Source organism: Pygocentrus nattereri, chromosome 5 (genome assembly GCF_015220715.1).
Source record: "Pygocentrus nattereri isolate fPygNat1 chromosome 5, fPygNat1.pri, whole genome shotgun sequence".
Lineage (NCBI taxonomy): Eukaryota > Metazoa > Chordata > Actinopteri > Characiformes > Serrasalmidae > Pygocentrus > Pygocentrus nattereri.
Genome location: NC_051215.1, coordinates 11,992,240 through 12,010,908, shown reverse-complemented (window position 1 = coordinate 12,010,908; position 18,669 = coordinate 11,992,240). Strand labels below are relative to the sequence as shown.

The 18,669-nt window shown below is 40.2% G+C and overlaps 1 protein-coding gene across 9 annotated transcripts in view; it reads right to left on the bottom strand.

The window, feature by feature from the left end:
• Positions 1 to 18,669, bottom strand: part of inpp4b (inositol polyphosphate-4-phosphatase type II B) — a 578,351-nt gene that overhangs the window by 131,809 nt on the left and 427,873 nt on the right. For all 9 annotated transcript variants that reach the window (XM_017717647.2, XM_037538633.1, XM_017717648.2 and 6 more), the window contains 2 exons: positions 16,229 to 16,376; positions 4,076 to 4,206 (listed from right to left, as the gene is read on the bottom strand). In XM_017717647.2, coding sequence (XP_017573136.1) covers positions 4,076 to 4,206; positions 16,229 to 16,376 — 279 coding nt within the window. The remainder of the gene's footprint in view (positions 1 to 4,075; positions 4,207 to 16,228; positions 16,377 to 18,669) is intronic.

The window sequence follows — 18,669 nt, the reverse complement described above, 5'->3', positions numbered from 1 at the left end:
GCAGTGTTGGCTCAATCTAATCTGCTGTACATGTAGCAGTGTATGCGCTGCTCCTGCAGCAGCTGCAGTCTCTAAACACCAGACACACTCTCTGACCAAGGAGTCATCTGCCTTATTATTCCTAATAACATTAGGCATCAATAATTAATACTCTGCAGATTCTCTGCAGTGGCTGGACTGTGTTGGAGTCCTGAAGAAGTGAGACAGCAAAGCGAGTTGCAGAAAGGCTGAGGCCGTTCTGATTTACAACAAAACGAGATTAGAGCCCCGGCCCCTCTGAGAGCTGTCAGGAGCCATAACTGAGAAGCCTGGGCTCGGCTCAGCCGCGGCCGTCAACATCAGTCATCCAGCAAAACAACAACAGCAGGCACAAGATCAACTGGCCCGAATGGAGCCGCCGATCGATTTGAGCGATCAGCTTTTTTGGCCGCCACAGCTGATTAGAAAGGCAAAAACATCAATGACTGTTTTAGACTTCAGGCAGAAGTGGAAAGGGCTGCATGGTGCTTTGACATTTCAGTGCTGCCTTTTCTCTTTTCTTCCTCTATAGGGAGTGAACACTGGAGGACATCACATTAGACTGAGTGTAGATAGAATTGATTTAATAAGACTGTGTAATATCTGTCATTTTAGATCACGCACACACACTGAGTGGATATGATGTGTGCGTGTATGTGTGTATATATATATATATATATATATATATATATATATATATATATATATATAGCTTGGGAAATATTGAATATATTAGAATCTGAATATATTTAATTTTACACCATTTTTCTAAACAGTAACACTTCATTTGAATGCTGCTACATAACGTTGACATAAACATGTTATGACAAATGTCATATGCTGACAGAGCCCTCATGACTTCAAACCACTTAGCCGTTACCCCTACGTTTTGCATGTTCATGTCTAGGGTTTTTTTGTTGAGATAGAGGGGTAGGTAGAAGTGTTAGGGCTACATGGGCTTCCAAAAACAGAAGAAGTGTTTTGAGAAAAAAAAAAAGAGTTAGTAGTGTTTTGATTTCTTGGTAGCTTCCTCATTTCATAAGGAAGACTCCAAGCACTACCTGCTGTAACTCAGTTCCAAGAGGCAAGGTGAGACTCAAAACCAAGGGTGACACTCAAAAACAAGAGGTAGAGGTAAAAAAATAAGAAATGCAAAATGCAAAACTTATCTTACTAGACATAATCTGTCATGACAACTCATGGCATGGTTATGTAGCACATGGTAGTTCATATAAAGCATCTCTAAATCTCACAGTTCAAAACACCAGTGAGTCTAACCGACTACCCAACTACCAGTAATGGTAACATGACACTGTTATATTACTGAACAAAATCTGTCATGTCTACTCATGACAGTATAATACATCTGCCAAGACATGCTTATGGCATGGTTGTGTCAGTATTATATAGAAGATTCAAGTAAAGTGATCGACATGTCCAGCGATACTGTGCTCCAGGTCACTGAAACAGTGACTACACTACAGAGCACCCACATTTGGTCAGAAGAAGTCTGAGGTCATGGAGAGAAGCAGAGAATGTATTTGTCGGTTATCATTAAGAGCAGACAAACTGCTTTGCAAAAGCCACAAAAGAGCTGCTGGGTGTTTACAAGTATTTCTACACATTTATACACCTAATTATTCTTTATGATTTTTTCCATTTAAAGAAATGCCAAACAACACCCCATACCCTCTCCCCACCCACACCCAGAACAAACAGACACTAATTGTACATACAGCACGGAACACTTAGGTTAAGCAGTCACAACATAAATACACTAAACAGATAAGTAAACAAAAGGCACTTTGGCTATTCTATAATTCCATTTATGAAGAGTTCTGGACTGTTCATTCTGATAGATCATAGATTCAGGTAGAGAATGTCCAGTAGTGTATGAAGCTAGTGATGCATAGACGGATGATGAGGAGTAACCAACTTTGGACAATAATTTTATTTGCTGCTGTTAAGCCAGTCAGCCATTCCGAGCCCAGTCTGTAATGGATGAAGCTTGAGTCATTGTTAAGAAGGATACATACCTATTTAAAGACAAGATAGGCTGTTTCGGAAACCACACACTGCTATACTATACTGTACATACTATACTGATGAATGGATGTGTAATGGCCCATTTTAGCTTTAACATACTAGTTCGTATGGCAGTATGTGGTTTTGGATGCAGTGTTAGATTGTTGTTTTATTTATTTATGGTCAGTAATGGTAGGCTTGGTAGCCATCATGTGACTAACCTGTCTAAAACATGCCAGGAGCCACTGCAGAGGCTTTAAACGCTAAAACCAATGATTTCTACTGGCTTGTTTTCATTGAATTCCGCAAAACATTTATCTTTCAAATTCATTTTGACAGCTGTGTTGTGTGTTTGGAGCCTGTGAAAGTGGGCATCCAAAAAAAAACAAACAAACATGATGCTCGTGAGTGTTTGCAGATTGAAGCTGTGTACACTACAGCGCGTTTGTGCTACAGTCTTCAATCTGCAGGAAGAACGAGTAAACACTCTGGTTCATCTATGCTATGTGTCACTCATCTCTGCCCGGTCAGAACTTTGTTGCTATGGCTACACTGCCACCACATATTTAAGAGCAACCACGAGATGCTGCGAGAGGCACATGAGAGGAGAACCATCCCAACTGGGAGAATCACTGCATACTGATGATAATGACTGGGCCATACGTCTTCATATGAATCCCCTTCAAAGCAGTGTCTAATCGACATGTAATTGCTGCATTAAATGAAGCAGTAATGAAGAGGAGATGAAGCATAGGAAAGCATTATATCTCAGATTTTCAGTTCTCTCCAGTGTGTTGTGAGTGTGTCTCAGCGCTAATTCAGTGCATGCCTTCACATTAGATGCCGTAATTAACTGTGAGCACAGTGTTTGTTAACTGTGGACTGCTGATGAACATGTGAATGCCTTTCTGTTCATAACCAAGGGCGGATTGTGAAGGTCTTACATTCTTCATAGAAATGAGAGACAGGAATGAAAAGGAAAGTGCAGTTTGTTGAGATCAAATGAAAATAAAGTGAAAAAATACAAAGAAATGGTATGTGTGCTTTTTATAAAAGCTCGCGAGCAAAAAATGTTTAATTTGTTTGAAACTGAAAGAGCACATTTTTTCCTTTCAGTTTGCTGGGGATGAGTTTACGGTTAGGTGTAGGTTCAGGCTTACACTTATAGGGATCACTCACAATTTTAAGTTAAAAGCTCAGTTTTTCCTGTGTAATAATGTCTAATTCAGTAAAATAAATATTTAAACGTTCCATTTTGTCACAACCACAACAACTCGAATGAAATTTTCCCAAATGTTTTACTAGTGACTGTTTCACTAGTGTTATTTTTAGCCAGTGTTGAGCTGAACCCAAAATGACTAGCCAGTACATGACCCGCAAACACAGCTTTGAACAGATTTACACACATTAGATCATCATATTCTTCATTTAAACATAAAAAAATTTGGCAATTTTCAGACTTTGGGGCACATTTACTCAAACAATAGGATCTAACTGTTCACCGTGTGGCCATGAGGGACAGGGATGCAGTCTCACTTCCTGCTCTGAAATGCAGAGGGTGTAGTTAAAATAACACTAAAATTCTGTTTTTCAATAATGACATGAAAATGTGAGAGAATAAAAAAAAGTTTCTTAAAATTAAACTCATGATTAATCTTTTAACTAAATCTAAATCTCAACATCACTTTAAAAGAAATAAAAAAGATGTAAAAAAAGAAAACATACAAAAAGAACATAAATTGATATTTGGGACAGCTCCCAAAAGGAAGTAGCCTATAAATGACGATTTTGTATATATTTAGGCGATTACTATGTCTGTTAATGCCTCAGGTTTAAATAGACCTTAACATAATTCTTGTAATTATCTAAGATTTGAATATTTCATTGTTTATCAAATTATTTTGTTCACTGTAGGTTAATATGAACTAATTGGGTAGAATAGTCTACAGATAGTTGCATGTATGGTACGGTGATACGGTGCGTGTCTATGTGTTTTCTGTTCGCATGCATGTGACACCTGCAGAATCCTTACCGGTGAGTTTTTCCAGCTCAGCAAGTGTGTCCTGGTAGGTTTTGATGAGCTGGCTGTAGCGGGTGATGACATCCCTCCTCAGGTTATCCCAGTGTGGGGAGAGTTCACCCAGATCATTCAGGTCCTGTATCCTGCAATCAACCATTAAACTGCAATCAGACAACAGTATTCATGCACTTTATGTCTAAAGGCTTGTAGACAGCTCTTCTTATAAGTCAGTTCGGCTATTTTAAGGTGCACTAGTTGGTGATACAAATGTTCAACTGAGCACACATAGCTTGCACGATCTCCATAGAAAAGCACTGCCAACAAAGACTCTCTGGAGCAACTGCACATGAGCCTAAGTCCAGCGTGGATAATGCCAAGCATCTGCTGGAGGGATAAGTATTGGACTGTTGAGCAGAAATGCTGGTTCTTAGTGTGATGGAGCTCCGATACCTTTGGGATGAGTAATGACTAGCTCTCTTCTGGCTAAACGCAACATATCCTCACAGTCATGTTCAGTATAGTGCAAAGCCTTCCCAGGAAAAAAGCTGCTATTGCAGTAAGGGGGGGGTCTGGTATGCGCCCGTCCCCCGGGCCCCAGTGACAGCCACGGAGCCGGCAGGAATACGAGGCCCAAACTCTGAGTGAGGATGAAGCCCAGTGAGGATGGCGGGGAGAGAAGAACAGTGAGTGAGAGGAGGACGGTGCACGAATCCCGAGCCCCGCCTCCAGTGCTGGAGCGAGGCCACTTTAATTTGCTTTATGTTCGATCCGGTCGGCTGAGCTGTGGAGCAAGGGTGCTGACGGGGAGGTGGAGCAATGGACTTAAGAGCCACTCACTCACAGTTCTCCTCTCGCCGAGCTTCATTCTTGCTTGGAGTTCGGGCCCCGCCTTCTCGCCGTCTCTCACAGCCATCATCGGGGCCCAGAGGACTGGTGTGTGCCATAGGGGAATTTGAGAAGATTTCAGGGGAAATGTTGGATGAGCAAGTGTCCACAAATGTATGTATACACACTGTTTGTGACTGGCTGTGAAGCTTCTTAGGAAAAGTTTCAAATAATGCACATAAAACAGTTTTGGTTCTACTAGCAACAATATGAGCATTACAGGGTGCTTTAGTGGAATGTTTCTTGAAGATTTCACAAGTTTTATAAACCGATGTTAATGTTATCTATGCTGCTTATCATTCTGGATCATGGTGGGGTCCTGGAGTCAGTCCCATGGGTTATTCGGCAGAAGCCTGAAAGAATATACTATTCTTAAAATAAAACAACGCTATTACTTGCAATTTCATTATCTAAAACAACACTGTGTCATGTTTCATAATGCGTTTTTGCGGGAAAAAACACTCTTGCCAATGATGTAGAATAATCTAGTCAGCCCCTCTATTATTACACACCATTCAGTCTCTCTCTTTCCCACTTTGTCTCTCTTTCTCTCTCCTCTCACTTTGCCTACATTATCTCTAATCAGTAGCTTTGTCATTGCCTTTCTCCGGTTTGTTTTTGGCCACTATTACTGGCCTCGTCTGTCACCTCTCCATGTGGTGTCTGTGGCCTCAAGGTAACATGATCACAGTAGCCTTATTAAAGAGCCGGCGAGTGCGAATTCACTGAGGAGGGCTAGCAGACGTGCTAATGGAGCACTAATGCAGATGTCTTTAGCGGTACCACTGAGCAACACAGCTCTTAGATGACAGGCTGTCCAGAAGTCTTCAGATTGATGGTATTTCTATTGTGCACACAACACTGAAAAAATAAACATTTCCCATTGTTTAATCAAATGCCTTGTGGAAAACTGAACAAAAATGCCATCTCTGGTGTTAATCCTCATTATTAGTCAGTGTGACATTGCCCAGGTGCATTGTGGGAGTGCCCAAAGGGCCAGAACAGCATGGCAGAACTAAAGTTAGATTTACATAGGTAATATGGGGGCTTATCTAGCTAAAACAGGTGGTTATAGCTTCCCTCTGCTGTTTGGGAAAAGACCTTTAATACATCTCATTAATAAAATGCTCAGGCATCTTTTTTAATTGTAGAGGAAATTTCCATCGAGAACAATGACTCATTTTCATATAAATTCAGGCTCTGAGTCTCCATGTGCCCGTAATACTTCCAGCAATGCGATTAGTATCTTCAAATAATGCGAGTGCCACAAAAGCTGCCAATTCTACGTAGCAGAGAAATCCTCTGATATCTACTGAAGGGGGAAAAGAGTGCTTATTGTTTGCATGGTAATTTAGCTAACGTGGAAGAGAGAGGGAGAGATAATTATATCGGGCTTTGAGATGGTACAGCCCTGATAAGCCTGGCATAAAGTGTAGACCTGAGGGGTAGAACAGGAGGGAATGAATGTTCTTCAAGCACATGCATTGTTTTAGCTTGATCTCTAGAGAACAAGCTGGATTTTCAGTGTACTGCTCATTAACGACACAGGCTCTTCGGTTTGCCCAGCCTGTGGCCCTCTTCTCCAACAAATTTCAGTGATTCTTCAAAAGCTGGGATCTCATGGCCTCTTAAGGGTTATTGAAAGGTGGTCAGCAGCGGAGGTGTGTTATTTGTGATCTGAGTGGATACTGCAAAAGGGGGGAGGGAAAGGCTGACCCAAGGTTAGAAAGGGAAAGATGGTCAAAGTATATTGTTTCCTGAGCCATGAGGCTGTGGATTTTAGCTGTTACAAGGGCGGCAGAAATACTACAAGAAGGAAAAAAATGACAGCAAAGGAATAAGAGGTATAAAAATAGAGATGATAAAGTGAGAAATAAAAGTATGTGGCTGAGAGAGAAAAGAGAAGAAGGGGGTGAAGAACAGCAGAGGGAGATCTATAAAGAGAGCAGGTGCAGAAAAGAAAGAAGAAACAGATGAACAGAAGAAAGGAAGGAAAGGAGGAAATAGAGGAAAAGAAAAAAAAGAGAGAGAAATAACATGTCAGAAAAGGAGAGAAATGCATGAAGAGCTGAAGAGATATGTTGAATGCTTGGCCTGAATCTCCACAATGGGCTGCAGAGGGAGCCTGTGGTGTTGGGCCTTTATTTCATGGTGTGTTATAGGCGCTGTTCACTTTAATCACTGGAGGCTTGGAGCCTGGGGTCAACAGCAGTACTGCGAGGGGAATCTCAATTAGCAGCAGCTGCCTATACTACAGAACACAAACTCGCCCAGAGCAAGACCACGTTCTTCAAAAAAGCTCAGGCGCAGAGGGAAATATTAAGCCAATATGGTTCAAGTCTACATGCACTTATACTTAACTTCAGTAAGCTTTTAAAAGAGGGGGAGAGAGAGAAAGGGAGAGAGAAGAAGTAAAAGACAGGAATAATTAAGTTTTACTTTTGACACAGGAGACCATGACATCTTGTAAGACAGGCTTGAAGCTTTGGTATACACCTCAGTGGACATGTATGGTGTTCCTCAAGGCTCTGGTCTAAGGCCTTTCCTTTTTAAGTTTTTATGCAACCTATGCAAGATATCATGTGCAAATATGATATGAATTTTCACTCTTATGCTAACACACTATTATAGGTCAGGGGAACTACAGATAGCATGACACACAAAAGAGAAAAAGAGACAGAGAAAGCGGGATTTTGAAAACACAAATAGTAACTGTCTTTCATATTATAAAGTCTGGTAACAGTTAAGCAAAGGCAGTGGTTTCCTCACTCAGCTGGCCCTTCATTACACTCCATAACACACTCACACAAACATCTCACAGACAGGGGACCAGGCGAAAGCACTTCTGCTATCTCACCCTAGAAAAACAGTACACCATGACAAACTACCTGTCCACAAAAACTGATACAGAACTGAAATTCATTTTGACAAAGAGCAAATAGATGAGCACCATCTGACCGTGGAGATCAGCAGACACAAGAATTCCCAGACACCAGCAGGGCAAACACAAACTGAACCAGCTGCAATTCCTGATGGAAAGGTTAAAATTTGATGAGACTCACAAACAATTAATCATCAAGTATCCCTCATTCAGCAACCTCTCTAGGTAAAATGTACTGTATGTATTAAGGAAACACAAGGAATTGTAGATACTGGCAGTATAATACAGTCGTGCCTTCCTGCCACATGCAAACACCTCAAACTTACTACATTATTTTAGACCATCTTAAATTTTCCTTTTTCAATCTTTTCATTTCTTGTAATGTTGCTATGTTTAAGGTGCAAGTGAATTTGGAATTTTCTTGAATATAAATGTTCCATTATTTAAGCCCCTCCAACAAAAAAAAAAAAAAAAAAAAAAAAAAAAAACATATATTAACCATTCCGCCCTTTTCAGAATTGTCTTTTATTTTGTTTTCTTTTTAATTTTGTACAAGCTTTTTACATTTCTGTCTATGTGTCTATGTTTTAAAGGCCACTTTCTTTTAAATACAGAGCATAAAACAATGCCATAGGATGCTAATATGATCTGCACATAAAAATGTCACATATACTGTTTTATGCTGCTCATTTGCTATCCTAATAAAGTAAGCTGAACTGAACTGTGATTGAGGATGAGGAAAAAAGAGGGAAAATTGAGAGGTAGATAAACAGAGAGAGACAGAGACAGAGAAAGAAAGAAAGAGAGAGACAGAGACAGAGAAAGAAAGAAAGAGAGAGAGAGAGAGAGAGAGAGAGAGAGAGAGGTGAACAGTAGTGAAAGACACACATTGGGCACATCTGGATCCAGCAGTAGTGAGGCTGTGGAGGTTTTATGGCTGAGTAAAAACCACTGAGCAGCTGTTTTTGCTGGTGAATGATTAGCTACTCTGTTTTTTTTTTAATAGACATTTTAATGGAGGCATTTTTACCAGGATCCTCACAGCAGGGGTGAAGTACAGTTTCCTCTGTACAATAAAAAAGGCCCCTTTTGTTTAATCATTTGTCATGGTCAGCAAATTGAGATTCTAGGAAGAGAAATAAGAATAAGAGTATGGAAGCTGGCTGAGAGGATGCTAAGAGCACTGCTAACTGGAAGACCACAGGTTGGACATGAATATTACAGCTGGCGTTTAGGCTTTGTGAGATGGACAGTTAGGGTGAACTGTATCATGGTGATGATGAGTTAACATACCACAACATAAAGATTAAAAGCCCTCCATTTATTTCGCCCATCATTAGTAAGTGTTAAAAAATCAAGAAGGTCCAAGAAACAAAATAGATTTACTAATAAAACGATAAATTATAAATGGTTACAAAAAAATGAGAGAAATGTTATACTTTGATAAATATCTAATGTGTGGTTCTATTAAGGTGGACAAAACGAAAAAGTTGGAACAAACATTAGAGATAGCAAATGAGAGAGAGAAAGAGAGAGAGACAGAGAGGAAGAGAGAGAGAGAGAAAGCAAGAGAGAGAGAGAAAGCAAGAGAGAGAGAGAGACAGAGAGAGAGGAAGAGAGAGGAAGAGAGAGAGAGAAAGCAAGAGAAAAGAAGAGAGAGAGAAAGGAAGAGAGAGAGAGAGAGAGAAAGGAAGAGAGAGAGAGAGAAAGCAAGAGATGGAGAGATAGAGGAAGAGAGAGGAAGAGAGAGAGAGAAAGCAAGAGAAAGGAAGAGAGAGAGAAAGGAAGAGAGAGAGAGAGAGAGAGAGAGAGAGAGAGAGAGAGAGAGAGAGAGAGAGAGGAAGAGAGAGAGAGAAAGCAAGAGATGGAGAGAGAGAGAGGAAGAGAGAGAGGAAGACAGAGAGAGAGAGAGAGAGAGAGAGAGAGGAAGAGAGAGAGAGAGAAAGCAAGAGATGGAGAGAGAGAGGAAGAGAGAGTGGGAGAGAGAAGCTATGTTTGTTGTATGTTCAGAGTGCTGAAGTGAGAGAGTACGAGCGTTTATGTCGTCTGTAATTGGAGCACAGTGTTCACGCTGTGTTGTCATTCTGCTGAATTAGTGTAGTATTAGTGTAGCTGAACAGATCCTGCCTGGCTTTCACATCAGCTCCTCATTCATCCAGTTCAATTGATTTTTTTAAAGACAGGACATCAGGACAAGGCCTAGCACTAATGAAATCATTCATTTTCAAAATAAGGAGTGAATAATCTCATCACTCTCTCTATCCTCAGTACACATTAAAGCCTGCGTGGGCAGAGGCAGCGTGTCTGTCGACATCAATGAAAGAGTGGGTAGAGAAAGCTAGTGATGCCATAAAGGCACCAGAGAAAGAGAAAAAGAAGATGATGATGATGTAGAAGAAAAAGAACACGAAGAACAAGAAGTGGATGAAAAAAGAAGGAAGGGCCAAGAGAAGAAGAAGGAACAGAAAGGAGAAGGAAAAGATAGCAGAAAAAGAATGAGAAGAAAAAAGAAAGATTAAAGGAAAAAAAAAGAATAAAAGAAATTCAGAAGAAAAAAACAAGATGAAGAAAAATAAAAAAGAAAAAGTAAAACAAGAAAAAAACTAAGAAGAGAAGAAAGAACAGAAAGAAGAAAAGAAGAAAGAACAGAAAGAAGAAGACAAAATAAGAAAAAGAAGATTAAAAAGGAACAAAAGAAGAAGAAAAAAGCAGTAGAGGAAAATAGAATAGAAAGAAGAAGAAAAAGATGGAAAGAGAAGAATAAAAATAAAAGAAAAAAGAAAAAAAGGATGAAGGGTAAGAACATGAAACAGGAGAAAAAAAAGAAAAACAAAAACAAAAAGGTCCATCCATCCATCCATCCATCCATCCATCCATCCATCCATCCATCCATCCATCCATCCATCAAGCCACTTCTCCCTCAGGGTAGTGGGGGGTGCTGGAGCCCATCCCAGCGGTCATCGGGTGGAAGGCAGGATACACCCTGGACAGGTCGCCAGTCCATCACAGGGCAGACAGACAGACAGACACTCACACCCAAGGGCAATTTAGCATGTCCAATTGGCCTGACTGCATGTCTTTGGACTGCGGGAGGAAACCGGAGAACCCGGAGGAAACCCACACAGAAACCCCCGCAGACACAGGGAGAACATGCTCCACACAGAAAGGACCCTGGTCGCCCGGCTGGGGAATCGAACCCAAGCCCTCCTTGCTGTGAGGCGGCACCACTACCCACCGCGCCACCGTGCCGCCCCGAAACAAAAAGTTAAATAATAATAGTAATAATAATAATAATAATAATAATAATAATAATAATAATAATATGATGATGATGATGATGATTAAGATCATGAAGATGATGGTGATGAAGATGATGATGAGGATGGTGATGATTTTTATTATGATGTACAGTATCATTTATATTAAAACAGAAGAATTGTTCTAATGTTCATTTGACACATGCAGGAATTGATGAATAGTGCATTGAGCGACAGTTCAGTGATTTTAGAAATGATCATTAGTTGGAGCCAGAGCTGTTTTACAGGTAGTTTCTTTGTTACTTATTTGGGTTGTAGTGACCTGAGGTGTCTGGACTGATCATGATGTGTCTGAACTGATGTTGAAGATCATGGTGATGAAGAAGATGATGGTGAAGATGGTGATGATGGTGAAGATGATGGTGAAGATGGTAATGATGATGATGATGATGCCGTTGACGACGACGATGATGATGATAACGAAGATGAAGATGGTGATGATGATTAAAATAATGACGATGATGATGGTGATGAAGAAGACGATGATGAAGATGACGGTAAAGATGATTGTGAAGATGGTGATGAAGGTGGCGATGATGATGATGGTGGCGATGATGATGATGGTGATAACAGTGACGAAGATGGTGGTGATGATTAAGATAATGAAGATGATGATGATGATGGTGATGATGAAGATGATGATATTGCAGGTCACTACAACCCAAATAAGTTAAAAGAAACTACCTGTAAAACAGCTCTGGCTCCAACTAATGATCATTTCTATAATCAATCAACACGCAATGCACTATTCATCAGTTGCTGCATGTGTCATATGAACATTATAGGACATTATACAATTCTTCTGTTTTAATGTAAATGATACTGTACATTATAATAAAAATTCAATCTCATATACAGTGTCTTCCACAATTATTGGCACCCCGAATGCCCTGTGCCTTCCAAACTTGAGCACTAGGTGTGAGTGACTGTATGTCTGTGTGTCTGCCCTGTGATGAACTGGCACCTGCCCAGGGAGTTTCCACCCAACAAGCGCTGGAATGGGTTCCAGCAGGATAAAGCGACATAAATGATGAGTGAGAGAGTGAGTGAATTTCTAGGGGTGCCAATAATTGTGGCACAAACAGATTAAAGAAATATATTTTTCCATGACAAGATGGTGTTTTGTTTTTATTCAACCTTACATATATACCTAATATTTTGAATGAATGGAATGAGTAATTATGAATCATTTTGCAGCTTATCAGGGGTGCTAATATTTGTGGAGGGCGCTTCACATTCAGCTCAGGCTAATATCTGAGGGCACTGTAGCAACCACAGCACACTGTAGTGCTTAGATTAACTCCACATGCGTTTATCATGTTTGTGAATATAACACATTTCATAAACAAAATTACTCTGAAACAAAAGACAAAATTGAGTGATCAAATAAACAAAGTGATCAAATAAATTCACAAAATACGGAGGAACTGAAAGATCAAACCAAAACGCCTGCTGTTCTATTTCAGACAAAAGCGTCATATGTTCGTTTGTCATGCCCTGCATTCAATGAGCATAATGCTCAACAAACTGTTTACACTCTATTAGACTCAGTCCTCTCAAAGCTCATGAAGCACTTGCTGCCTTGCAAAGAATAACACCTTGTACAAAGGACCCAGCATTACACAGTCAATCAACAGCCACACTTATTCAGCTCTACCTGACAAAAGCTTCTGAAGATGCATTTAAAGGTGAAGTCAGAGAATGAACTGATAATTGTGTGTCTGGGGACAGAAGCAGGAACAACAGAGCGATAGGAAGGTGCTGTTGCCTAGCAGGGGTTCAGATATGGGAGTTGTAGTCTGGGAATGTGTGTGTGTGTGTACCTCAATAGGTGCGTGCGTGTGTATGTACGACTGTGTTTATGCTTGCGTCCGCGTGCTTGTGTTGCTACCCCTGTGAGGACCACAATAACAGGATAACATGACAATTTGCTGGTCCACATTTGAAAACATGCTGATTTCACCACAAGTTATATTGCAAAGCTCTGCTTATACTCATAGCAGGTTCAAGGTGAGGACTGTCAGACAAGGCGGCTACCAAAAAAAACGGGAAAAATGTATTAGTAGACATCTGAAAGCTATTTCTTTACTCATTCATTGTCTGTTTTCCAGTGTAGTTAGCTAATCACATACTGTTCATATATTAGCAGTTAGTCAAGTTAGCTGTTGAAGCACTGCTGCAGCTCTATCAATGACTACAGTAATGCAATGTGTATCAGTTGTTTGGCAAGCAGAAACTAGCTTATTTAAAGTGGTTATAGTTGCCTAGAAAAGGTTTGTAATTTGACCTACGCCTACTCCCAGTTACAACCACTCATGGTGAAAATTCAGCTCATGGGCAGCTGGTTTAATGGTCTTAAAGGCTACGTTCACACTACCAGGTTGAAGTGGCAGAACTCAGATTTCTTTGCCCTAATGTGATTCAGATCTGAAGCTTTCAAGGGCTGTGCAAATCTGATCTTTTCAAATCCGACCGGAATCACTTTCATATGTGGTCCTAAATCGGGTACGTATCCGATTCGTGGCTATGAGAGCTGAATGTGGCGCTCAGATCGGAATTCATGTGCTTTATTTCTGTTGCGTGTGTGCCAACATTTAGCATTACCCTGGCAGCAGCACCGAACAGAAGTTAAAGCCTGTGAACGATGGAAAAGTAAAACATTTCACCTTTTTCTCTTTTGTCTCACTCTAATAATGAAGCTGAGAACTGTTCAGAGTTAATTATCTTCACAGCGAAGCTCGTTCTGACTGTTAATTTGTTTGCCGATGATGCATGTGATTCATCCATGTGACGTTACTGAGCAGGATGTGCGAATGGGGGTCATTTCAGGACGCCGGTTTGTTCACATTAATGACTGAACTGAATCACTTACCTAAATGAGTGTGAACCATTGTGAGAGATCAGATTTGAGCAAAACATCATATTTGAGCAATGTGGCTTGAAATGTAAACATAGCCCAAGTTATGCTGAGAAAGTAATGCCCAACTTAGTTTATGACCAGATGTATGCCCTGTAAGGCCCTGTAGTGGCAATGGCAAAGTAGCATCAGTGCTAATACTCCACGTTATCATTGTTAAACCATTACTTGCCAACTTTTCAAATCTTTTAAACCTTTGAACTTATTTAAACTGTAATAAAATATTTAACACCAGAACTATAATAAGAAGCCGGAGGATTAGCTGCTGTTACTGGATTGTGAATTGCTGTAGGCTGTCATGGAGTTTACCCTGTACCTCTCTTTGTGTGACTGGCCTGTGCTTTGCACAACTTTAGAAATTTTGACTCCAGTCTCTCCTCATCCTCTTCAACTCCTGTTTTCTCTTTACAACTACACGGCGCTAAGTACACTAAAAGTCATGTTCTCCTCAAACAATAACTCCAAAGAATGGAAGGAGGGAGGGGGAAAAGAGGGAGACAAAAAAAGAGGGAGAAGAAAAGAGAGGTAGTGGAAGCTGTGGATGGGTGTCTAGCGGACAGACGCGCTCTTTGAAGTGTTAAACAGGCTTGAATTATTTAGCATTGGGCTAAGTATAGCTCTTAAACATCCATTTCCATCCTTGAAGCGGCCTCCGACAGGAAGACGGCACCTCACTCCTTCAACGTCTCATTCGTTCTTACTCTCGTCGTCTTCGTTCGCTCCAGATCTTTTCTTCATGTGGCGCAGGCTTTCGGATTTCTCTCTGTTCTTTCTCTGCTTCTGAGTGCCTTGTCTTCTCCACTCTGTCAGCTCTTCTCCCTCTCTGCTTCTGTCTGTCCTGCTCTTCCTTTGACTCCATCCTTTTTACCTTCTTGCCAACCTCATCTTAAACCACCCCTCACCTTCTACCTCTAGTTTTTTCCGTTTCGTTTGTTACCGCCTCATCATCCCACCTCATGTCTGTAACTGTATGTGTGGTTGCACTTTTGGGTCTGGGGTGGTCTATAATGGTTATATATGATATGGTCTATTTTGGCCCATATCCCACATATTTCATGTATTTTACATTCTTCCCAGGTGTACTTGCAAACTTTTACTTCCTAATTCATTTTAACATGCCCATTTTTCAACTTCTCTTTATCCTCTAGAATGAAACAGGCTGTTTTTTGTTGAGGTGTTGAGGTGATACATTTCAATAAGCTCAGTTCTAACTGCCAGCCCTGTATTGGGCTTGGCTCAAAAAGCAGTCTGATCTGAAACACTTCTTATAACGTCAGTGTGAATGGGTGGAGCTAAACTACGCTGAATAGATGGCTATATGCAAATACGCTGATTTTCATCACATCTCAAAACCAGGAAAGTTTCCATATACACTGACTGCCACTTTAATAAGTACATCTCCTTGCATCTAGACTCTAAATTGTCATTTTAGCATGTTGTGTTTGCTTGTGTTATTTTTGTCTAATATTAAAAGTAGTTTAATCATCTGAAATATTCAATTATGGCAAACTATTCAATTTTGACAAAAATAAAAGAAATTGTTTTTTGGTTAATTGGTCAATACTTTTTCACAGCACTGTAGGTGCACTTTGTAGTTCTACAATTAAAACTGCTGTCTGTCTGTTGCTCCACATACTTTGTAAGCCCCCTTTCATGTTCTTCAACAGACAGGACCCCCACTGAGCAGGTACTATTAGGGTGGTTTGATCATTCTCAGCACTTCAGTGACACTGATGTGGTGGTGTGTTAGTGTGTGTTGCAATGGTAGGAGTATATCAGACACAACGCAATTCTGATGAAGTTTTTAAACTATTCGGTGTCACTGCTGGACTGAGAATAGTCCAATGAAAAAAAGTCCAGCCAACAGCCTACTGTGGCCACTGATGAAGGACTAGAGGATGACCAACACAAACTGTGTGGCAACAGATGAGCTACTGTCTCTGACTTTTCATCTACAAAGTGGAACAAGAAGGCAGGTTTGTATAATAGAGTGGACAGTGAGTGGACTTGAACTGAAATGCTGTGTCTGATCCACTCGGATCACTCAAATGACAACTTTGCACCAAAGTTGAAATGTATAGTTCGGCTTTGAAGTTAAGACCATTTGAACAGCCGCATCCATAATAACAGTCTGTATAAGTCTCCATGCCGGACATGCACCGTACCTGCAGCTGTCCTCTTGAATGAAAAGGCCAAGAAGCTGCATGGGGATGCTGAAGGACAGTGTACACTCCGCCATCTGCTCCCTCACCAACATCAACTTGCTGTCCACTGTCTGAAACCTGTACACCTTACACACCGGATTCTTGAACACTACAAGAGAGAGAGAAAGAGAGAGAGAGAATTATTTCAACTTATATTATTTTTCATATATTTCAAATGATTTTTAATTTGTGGTCCAGTAACTCTGGTCAGAACAAAATGATCAACGTACAACATGATATTAGCTTAGAAAACATTTTACAGCAGTAAAGTTCAAATGCAGGCATTGCGGTTAAATTCGGTATTTATGTATTTAGACCCTTGAGCAGTTTCTTAAATCAATACTTCATCTGACGGAATGTCATTAGACCTAACAGACGAGTTAATCATTAAGGTTGTCCTTCCTGAGATATGCCGGATTCAATCAAACCGTTTGGCAAACAGCATAAATCCTATTTGAACTGCCACCAACAAGCCCTATGTGGCTGTTACATGATAGAAAAATGATATACATCCCTCAAGAGAGGTGGGCTCACTGCAGTGACTATGTGAACCCAGGCATTATTACACAGCCTGTAATTTAAGGACAGCCAGTTTCTGACCACAGGTTCATTGCTGACCACATATTATTTGGATCGTATATCATTCTCAGCACAGCAGTGATGCTGACTTGACAGTGTGTGTGGCAGTGTTAAAATGTGACTGTTAGAGCTAGGCCTTCAATTTGGGCTCAGTGAGACTCAAATTTTTTGTTAATCATAATTTACATGAACATTTAAGTCCGAATGGTCAGAAAATGAAGATATTTGAAGCTGCTAAAAGACATTCCATGTTTTACTTAAAGCTTGTGACAGACATATTAGCATACATTTCACCTTGTAGTAGTTTCCCATTGATTATAGCAGTGAGCTCTGGTATAGAGCTGCCGCCACTGATTTCTACTTCTAGCAACCCACTGATTAAGTTGCTTGCTGCTTGTACTCAGTCAGTGAAATATCTGGGACTTTCAGGAGGCTTAGAGTGAAGTTTTTTTCCTCACAAAATTGGCCCCGCCCACTGGAAAAAATTATGCTGATAGTTAATATAACACGTTAAGATTCTTGTCAGTTCTTGATGTGCTAACCAATGCATCTACCTAGATATTAAAGAGAAAAACAGTTGCTGATTGGCTCATTTTTCTCAAGGAATTTCAAGAGTTTGACTGTTTTGGTTTCCATTCAAAGCTTAACAATGAAACCAGAGTAGGACTGTAATACTTGTTGAATTTACATACAAGCATAAAAATGAACTAACCAGAACTTACAAGACTGTAATTGTTAGTGGCCAAAAATCATTAGGCCCTGAGGGTTCCCCTCTGGTGTGATCAAGAATAAATGTATTCTTGATCAAATGTAGAATAAATTTTACTTGTACAAATAGAAACTATGAAAATGAGATCTGTACTAGTAATAACTAAAATGTCACATGTAAAAATTGTAGTTTTACTTGTAGAAAACAGCTTTACTAGTTTTAATTGAATTATTACATGTGCAAATGTAATTTTCACTAGTAAGAACTAAATTCTTGATATAAAAAATTATACTTTCACTAGTGAAAAATAATTTTGAAGAGTTTAATTTTGACTAGTGCTAATTAAATGTTTACATGTAATAGTTTTATTTCAATAAAATTCAATTTTTGATATTTTTACTAATAACTTCTGTTAGATGCCACGTGCACCCACAAGCTGCCACATTTACAAACATATAGTGAAGTTTTCCTGACATTTAGCTTTAAGTTATGATATGGACAACACTCAAAAAACTTCTTTAAATACTTTATTGATCTCCCCCTTTCCTTCTCATACGCTTATGCCATTCTAAGCAAAATGGAAGCAAAAATCATTCTCAAAGTCATTCGCATATACAGAAACAGAGAAAATGCTTGGGTCACACTTTGAGATGTGTGTTATTCGTGTTGGTGCTCATATTGCAGCTTGCTTCTGCATGTGGAGGCTGCCTGGCTTCATTATATTACTGAGATGCTGGCTTGTAGAGCAGAAGCCTAGAGAAAAGGAGCAGGAGACCATGCTGGAGAGAAAGCAGCGCTTTTCTGCCGCTGCTGCACCACTGATAAGAGCATTAAACGCTGTTTGCAGTTTCTCCCTCAATAGCCGCTGTTTGGCCACTTTCCTCCCTCTCTGCTCAAAGGCGAGGCAGCGGTATTGGGTCTGAATGTGCCTTAATGGGTCTGAAGTTACAGAGCAGGCTGACTTTGAGCATCGGGATGGGCGTAAACAAGCAGTCAACATGAGAAAACCTTGGCTAATGTGGAAACATATCTTCCTGCGGCATGAAAGCTCCATATGTTTGCAGATAGTTATGGCTCTCGGGTGAAACTTGTGATATATGGCTTTTATGTGAGG